Source organism: Heliconius melpomene, chromosome 11, assembly GCF_056956725.1.
Source record: "Heliconius melpomene rosina isolate 202511_hmr_F chromosome 11, ASM5695672v1, whole genome shotgun sequence".
In the NCBI taxonomy this organism is placed as follows: domain Eukaryota; kingdom Metazoa; phylum Arthropoda; class Insecta; order Lepidoptera; family Nymphalidae; genus Heliconius; species Heliconius melpomene.
Genome location: NC_140399.1, coordinates 1915351 through 1923892, shown reverse-complemented (window position 1 = coordinate 1923892; position 8542 = coordinate 1915351). Strand labels below are relative to the sequence as shown.

Below are 8542 nucleotides of genomic sequence, written 5' to 3'. Positions count from 1 at the left end.
GGGAACCGGTACGAGCCAATGTGCAATATTCCACCACTCAACACGAGAAACAAAGTTTAATGTGAACGGAGTGTCTTATTACTAGGTTTACAGGATCCCTCTGCCTAGCCTGATAAGTGCAGGATATACTGTGAAGGTAAAAAGACAGGTACAAACTGACAATGCCACACAAAAAATATACATTTTAATTATTACAAAATCTGTTGCCACGCCCGAAATAAAGTAGATAAGCACTGTAAGAAAATAATTATCATTTAACAATGAACAAAAAAATCGATTACATCTTAGATATTGTAATGTTTTCGGTTAGGCTCAATAAACCACAAGTGAGTTTTTTTTAATCTATTTGCGATTGTTGATTATGTTATCTGTAGTACGTTACAATTGAATTATTTTAAATATTATATAGGATGTCTCAAATTTGTATTTTTTTTTGGACGAACTGTGTAAGAAATGTTGCAGCTTTAGCTTTTGGAACAAGTTTACAAAGAATTCGCAAACCTAGAATACTACGAAGAGTTTTTGTTATTTAAAATATTTCTTTACTTATTTGATATTTTTATTTGCTGTCGAGGTAAAACGAGGCGTTGAATTGCCTCCAGAAATCCGATATGTGAAATACAGCGTGTGCAGTTAAAAAAATAAAATAAAAAAAGAAAGCATAAAAAGTCACCTAACAGTCGGCGATCTAATTACTGGGCCGACAGTTTTCCAAGATTTAAGCCATAAACTAAAACCAGAACAGAAGAGAACAAGACTTAACAGTTTAAAAGACGTTTATAAGTTTTCAATAATTGCATAAACAAGGGATATCGGTAGCACTAATAATATAAAAATGTACTAAAAGTACTATACACTATTAAGTATAAGATAACATATCAGTTAAAGGAGCTTGATCTTTTAAATATTTTATAATCGATATCAATATTTAGTTTGAAATAAATTATTTAACAACTGGCGCGTGCGCAATTCAAAATGGACGTAAATAATAACGTTAAAACGGAAAATGAAATGGTAAAGTCGGAATTATTTCCTTTCGTGAAAGTTAAGAATCTCGTGAGATATGGTGAAATGTTATCTGTCATTGTTTTCGTTTTTTCTTTTAACATCACTTATTTCTGTGAACTTTGTGAAATTGTTTTTATTAGTCAGACCATGAGATCACTCGATTCGATTTGTATTTATCGTAAATTAAAAAATACAAAAATCTTACGATATGACAATCTACGTTACGATACGACCATCCCAATATAATAGTGAAGTAGTTTTCATCCTTTCTTGAAATAGAAAAGAGCTGATGCTCTTCAAAGAGTTGCACACATTTTCCTAAATCATAGCTAAGATCATCCTAACGAAGTCGAACGAACTTTAAAATCCGACGATCCGTTTGGGAGCTACGACGCCATAGAGAGACATACAGATGCATGTTTTTTATGTTTGCGTCGCGTGATTATAATAATTAAAAACTTAACTTCTTTTCAATATATTTCAGAAAAATGAGATAAACGATAATGACGATATAGGTTTAGTATTAGAAAAAGTTATAAAAAGTGTTGGTGAACTGGGTCTCTACCAATGGCTGCTGTTCTTCATCATGATGCCATTTGGATTCTTCTGGGCTTTCGGATATTTTGGGCAGATGTTCATAACAGCCACACCACAGGAACATTGGTGTCACGTACCTGAATTGAATGAACTCAGTCTAGAATTAAGGTTTGTTTTTTTTTCCTAAATACTCTACTACCTACTTTATTCGTTTTCTTTTTAAAATAATATTTTGAATAATTAGCAAAATTAATAATATGCGTAATAATAATATTTAATGTTAAAGTTTAACGCATATCTTTTATTTTTCATTGAATTTTGTTAATGAGAAAGGAGTGTTTTAACTCTAGGTTACCAATTTCGTTATGTGCGCAAAAAAACACTTATAAAACATTGTTTACAGACGATCTTTATCTATACCGAAAACATCCGAATCTGAATACGAGCAATGTTACATGTTCGACACGAACTGGACACAAGTCCTAGAAACCCTGAGACCACCAGATATCGGGACGCCAGTCATTCCTTGTAATAATGGGTGGGACTTTCTTTTTGAGGATATACCTTATTCCACTGTTGTTAATGAGGTATGGTAATTGTATTACGTTTTTAATTTGGAACATTAGGCTCTGTAGCTAATGTTATAGCTTATTAGTTATTTTGTTGTTGATGGGTCGAAACCGAAAGAAATCGAACTTAACAATGATTTCAACTCGAGGAAATAAAATATTTAATATTTTCATTTTTTTGCTCTAGTGTTGAGGCAATATGCGGCGTTGAGTTCCGCCACTCAATACGCAATACCTTCAGAATTCGGCAGAAAGTGAGGAACGGAAGTGTCTTCATGAGGGCCGGCATGTTATAACACTGGATTTCTAGATGCCCTTTGCCAATACTGCTATGCGCAGGGTACAGCGTGAAGCTAAAAAAAATATTATGGCGTAAATGTAGATAATTTGTTCACCTATTTTCTAGATTTCCACCAAAGACTTAACATTAATAAAGACGTATGTCAATTATTTCTAACAATTTTGTAGCGTGAATGGGTTTGTGATAAGGCAAACCGAGTTCCATGGGCTCAAACTATTGGATTCATTGGTTCCATTGCTGGTGGGATTCTATGTGGTGTAGTGGCTGACAGATATGGGAGATTGCCTTCTCTTATTTGTAAGTTTTATATTATTTATTTCTTTGTTATATCTATTATTTCACACATTTTAATTTCACAAGATGTTACTTAGTAAGAAGCATCAAGCTTGATATCTTATCATAGGTGTAAGAATAGGTTCCTCTTTTCTGATGCCCGCCGATGTGGTCCGTCATCACCCCAGAATAGTCTTGTACCTACTCCTTGAATTTAATTAAAAAATTGCTCTGGAAAAACTTGTATATCTCTTCAATATCGAATATATCTCTTCAGAAGTAATTGAAGTCCACTTAGGATAACAGAATATTATAACTTATAATTTATTTATATAGATATATAAAAGAAATAAGTGTCGAAAATCGAAAAAAAGAATATTATCAATTTAAGCTTTATTTGATGTAAATCGGTATACGATAAGAAATAGGTATTTCTTCTATAAATTTTATGGATAATATGTAACGTCGTGTTTGCTTGTTATTTCATTTCTAATTCTTGAAGAAAATATAGAAAAATAATCTTTTTTTTTACAGTGGCCAATGTTATCGGTTGTATAGGCGGTGTTGGTACAATATTTACTAATCATTTCTGGGACTTCGCTGCTTGCAGGTTTCTTGTCGGCATGTCAGTCGATAGCTGCTTCTTGATGCTTTATATAATAGGTCAGTATTATTACTTACCGTCTGCTGCACGCTGTATCCCGCACAAAGCAGGGTAGGCAGAGGGAACCTAGTGTTAAGACACTCCGTTCCCCACTTTCTGTCGAATTCTAGAGGAATTGCGTGTTGAATGGCAGAACTCAACGCTGCGCTTTGCAATTTGAATGAAATTTATATGAATGATATTTATATATTTTTATTTCTTCGCTCTGGTAATAAGACAAGCAAGCGTGGTGTTTATAAGTCTTCAATGTTTGTCAATTTTTTTAAATAAAATATTTGCCTTATAATTTTGGAGGTGCGTATTAGTTGCGGAGCTTAACCCCGCGATTTGTGATTGCTGTGCTTTCGAATTTGTTTGATTCTTTAAGCACAATATTTAAGTTTTAATATTTTCTATCAGTTTTAGAATACGTAGGCCTGAAGTACCGATCGTTTGTGGCTAATATGTCAATAGCTATGTTTTTTGGAGGCGGTTGCTTAGCGCTACCCTGGTTCGCACTTTGGATATCAGATTGGAAGACTCTATCACTAGTGATGGCGGTACCTATGGTCGTGGCTCTCTTGACTCCCTTTATAGTTCCGGAGAGTGCGAGGTTTGTTATAATGTTTTTTTTATATTTTGATATTTTTAAATTTGTGTATATCTTGAGAGGCATAAAACGTTTTTTTCAGCTCCAAATATAAAAAAAAAATAGGAAATTACCATTAAAAAATATTAGGATAACTTTTAAATTGCAAGTTTAGATAGATTTTTAATCCTTTTTATTTCTATTGTAATTATTTTGTATACATTTTTGGTATAATTATTTAATTTTCCAGATGGTCAATTAATAAAGGAAAAATTGAAAAAACATTGGGAAATCTCAGGAAATTTGAAAAAATTAATAAAACCAAAATCCCAAAAGATGTGCTTGACGACCTTGTTGTAAGTATATAGGTAATTATGTAGGTATTAGCAACTTCACTATGAATCCCTGTATATATTATATTTTTACCAGGTCCCTTTTGGATAGTTCAATGTATTTTTTATTTCTCCAGAATTCCCTCCAGAATTCGATGGTAAGCGAGGAAAAGAATTGTCGTAATGGAGATGGAGTGTGTTAACACTAACTTCCCAGGTTCAGAGAGAGCCTACCCAGCTATCTGGATAAGAAGCTGAACAAAATCTTTTTAATTGCTTTCTAATTTTCCAGGCTGTTGCTGCTGAAAACAAACATAAAGAAGACAACATATTAACCATCTTTAAGACACCATCGTTAGGTATCATGGTGATATGCCTGATCTTTACTTTTATGGGTGTAGCTATAGTATTCGATGGAATTACGAGGCTCTCTGAAAACCTTGGTGTGGACTTCTTTTTAACTTTCACCATCACTGCTGCTACGGAGATACCTTCTCTTGTTATTTTGGTGCTGCTTTTGGACAAGTAAGTGGATTCTTCAAACTATATTATTCTCTATATTTTAAGAATTGTTTAATATTTTAACATTTTAGCTTCGAACCAGGAGGAGTAGGCAGAGGGAACCTGGGAACCTAGTGCTAAGACACTCCGTTCCCGTTAAGAAACTTCCCTTCCCCATTTCAAGGCACGTGTGTAGACTGTGAAACTCAACGGTCATGATTTGCCTTGTTACCAGAGCAAGGATTTCGGCTACGGCCGATTTCCAGTTAGGAGAATGAACTATGTTAGTGAAGCAAAAATATCAAGACCCTTTTTCTCATATATTTATCTCGATATATCATATTTTAATTTTGGTATTTATTTTAGAGTTGGCCGCAGGTGGATGGTAACTGGACCAATGATGATTTCTGGTGCACTTGCATTAATTGCTGCGTTCATCCCTAGAGGTAACTACACTTTTTTTTATTTTATCCCTCTGCCTATACAGCTACCTATAGAGCACGCTGTATCCTAGCTGCGGGATACAGCGTGAAGCTAAAAAATGAATTTCCAAATAATTTTTAGTGAGACATAGGAAACATAATAACATATCGGGTCTATCATACTAAATCAAGGATATATTGCGTAAAAATGCAAGATATAAAATTAATTTGGTGTGCAAATCGTACCTTAAAGCCATTTTAAACAATTGGATTGGATTGGAACCATTGGATATATACGGAACTCAACACCGCACTTAGCCTCATTGCCAGAGCGAGAAAATAAAAATATAAAATATTTAATTGCCCTCCAAATGGAAATCGAATCCACAACCGTCGCGTTTATAGTCACACGCTTGTGCTTATTATACTACTAGCGGACGCGCGCAGCTTCGCTTGCGTATTTAAGGGTGAATTCTAATAACCCATGAAACATGTGTTCAATGAAATATTTTTAAAAGTCTAAATTTCAAATTTTATAAAAATCGGTGGCGATTTAAAGATTTTCCCATACAAACTTTCAACCCCTTATTTGTACCCTTAGGGGGAGAATTCTAGAAAACGATGAAACACGTATTCAATGAAATATTTTTAAGAGTCTAAATTTCAAATTTTATGAAAATTGGTGGCGATTTAAATTTTTTTCCATACAAACTTTCAACCCCTATTTCACCCCTTTAGGATTAAAATTTTTGAAAATCCCTTCTTAGTGGATGTCCAGATTACAAAAGTGAACATCTGTCCAAATTGCACGTTTCTACCATCAGAGGTTACGGCTGTGCGTGCGTCTTACCTCAGTCAGTGAGGACAAGTCCTTTTATATATATAGATAACAAATTAAAATTAAAAAACAAAATTTTCTATATTTTTTACAGGAGTAGCATCAGTAACTCTAGCTGTACTGATACGTTTCTTTAACAACATGGCGTACGGCACCGTGATACAGTGGACGCCGGAGGTGATGCCGACGTCGGTGCGCGCATCCGGTTCCTCCCTGGTGCACGTCAGCGCTTTCGCCGCGGTCACTCTGTCCCCTTTTATTGTATATTCTGTGAGTTTTATTTTTCGTTTTTCGATTGAATAGTATGCTGTTCGTTCTATTGACTTCTACAGCGTCACTCTCACTTTAGCTTGGTTACCATTAAAGGTACTAACATTGAGAACAAGGTGTCGTATAGACGTCCCCAGTGAGATCGTGAGTCTTATGTGGTTCTTGAGAGTTCCGGTCTTTCTATATTTGCATATTTATTAGCTTCACGTCCTATCCCGCATATAGCAAAGTAGGTGGAGTTCGAGAAAATGAAATAAAATGAAATGAAAATATTGAATAATTAATTTCCCGGGCTGGAAAACCAAACCTATAACCATCGCGTCTAAAGTCACACACTATGTCGTTATTCCACGAGGGCTTCAATTTACACATGTTCCTTCGATATACGTATCTATTTATTTTTTGGATAGAGTCGATTCCCGGAAAAATATTTATATTTATAAAAATATTTTTATTTCCGAAAGAGTTTAAAGAAAGAGAAAGAAAGAGTTGAAGCTCTAAACTGAATTTCTTCTCCAGGCTTACCTATATATTCACTTTATATATTTTGTGTGGAATTACAGGATAGAGCATGGGAAGGGCTCTCTCTAATAATAGTGGGTGTAATAGGCATTCTTACATCATTTTTGGCTCTAATTTTGCCTGAGACCAAGGGACGTCGAATGCCACAGACTATGGAAGATATGAACGATTTGATTCGCAACACTTGTTTCGCTAGGTAATTTATATTTTTTAAATACAAAGGTTAAAGGTGAAAACAAAGTCAAAGTCAAAGTCAAAATATCTTTATTCCATAAAAATGCTTAACATTTACTTGGACATGTCATAAAAGTAGAAAAAAAATGCAAAACAAAATAACAAAAAAAAATGTGCAATTTCGACTTGAAAAAAGCCCGTTCAAATGGTTGAGCTCATGAGAAGATACAGGCAAAGAAACTCATGGCCACTCTTTTTAAATGCCAACATTTGAGACGACGATGAGGAGGATCCCAGGTTCCCTCTGCTTACCCTGTATTGATGTACGTAAAAAACTACAACGTGTAGCAAAAAAAAATTGAAGTGATGGAACCAGGTGCTACCTGGTACCTACTGGTACCCCAGGTACCTTTAGCTTACAACATTTTTTATTACTATATGAATCATAATTTATTTATATTTTTTTTCAGGAAGAAAAAGACAATTGAAACTAGATGATATACGATTAAATACAACGATATTTTATGTATGACTGGTGGACCCGGACGCGGCTACGTCTGCTTAATCTATTAGAATATTTTCGCGTCGGTCATACTGTGCCGCCCGTAGGCTAGGTCATTTCGAATTAGTGACATCTTCTTAATTATTTATTAGAATGTTATACAGTAAACTATAATTTCAATCTAGATAAAATGCTAAAAGTGACTATTATATTTATTTTCATAAGGATGAATATCAAAATGTCGCGGTAACGGTTGCGTAGCGACGACGGTTGTTATTAACATGGCAGAATAAATTGCATGTCAAATTAGAAAGTACTTTAAAATATGTTAGTATATATGTGTAATGTAATGTTATATAGCCTATAGCACTTCTGAAGAATGCAGCTTTCATACAAAACAAAAACAAAGTAAATCGGACCAGTAGATCCAGAGATCTTAGCGTTCAAACAAACAAACAAACTCATCCGCTTTATTATATAGTATAGAGTATAGATATAGATATAGATATAGAGTATAGATAATCAATACTATGATTTCGTACACATGTAATATTTTTATAAATAAAAAGCTAATTTCACTATTAAAATTGTCTTCTTTTTTTATTCAGAGGCTGTAGCTATCAGACTTGTATCGCGTAAAATAATTATTAATTCTGAATATATATGTTTTTTATATACGAAACTCTACATACAGACGTAACCAATGTACAATATCGTAGTAGCTTATATATACCAGCAGGTTTGTCACCCGTATGCCCACTTCCGAGCCACAACTTCTGAGGTCAACTATACTTCCAAGATCCATGCAAAATCTTGAAATGCCACAAATTACAATAAAAATGTTGAAACAGCGCTATCGAGTACTTTAATCGAACCTCGACCTCCTTTGTACGATTCTTGCTTTACTTACAGGTCAACGTGCAGGTCAGTATGCGATAAAGTAACTTATGTTATGAGAAGTAGAATTTGGCATATGAATTCTTTAATGTTTACTTATCTTTTCAAATTTGAAAAGTAAGCAGATGAATTTAGAGAATTTTTTTTTTAGTTTTAATTTTCGC

The 8542-nt window shown here is 34.0% G+C and overlaps 1 protein-coding gene across 1 annotated transcript; it reads left to right on the top strand.

Moving 5' to 3' along the window:
- The first annotated feature begins 861 nt into the window (after positions 1-861).
- LOC146534272 (carcinine transporter-like) lies at positions 862-7938 on the top strand. Its single transcript, XM_085192985.1, has 12 exons — positions 862-1014; positions 1493-1713; positions 1949-2132; positions 2583-2712; positions 3223-3351; positions 3752-3944; positions 4171-4276; positions 4545-4777; positions 5120-5199; positions 6108-6283; positions 6847-7001; positions 7450-7938. The coding sequence occupies exons 1-12, from the start codon at positions 976-978 to the stop codon at positions 7475-7477; spliced, it is 1674 nt and encodes a 557-aa protein (XP_085049111.1). The 5' UTR covers positions 862-975; the 3' UTR covers positions 7478-7938.
- Positions 7939-8542: the final 604 nt, after the last annotated feature.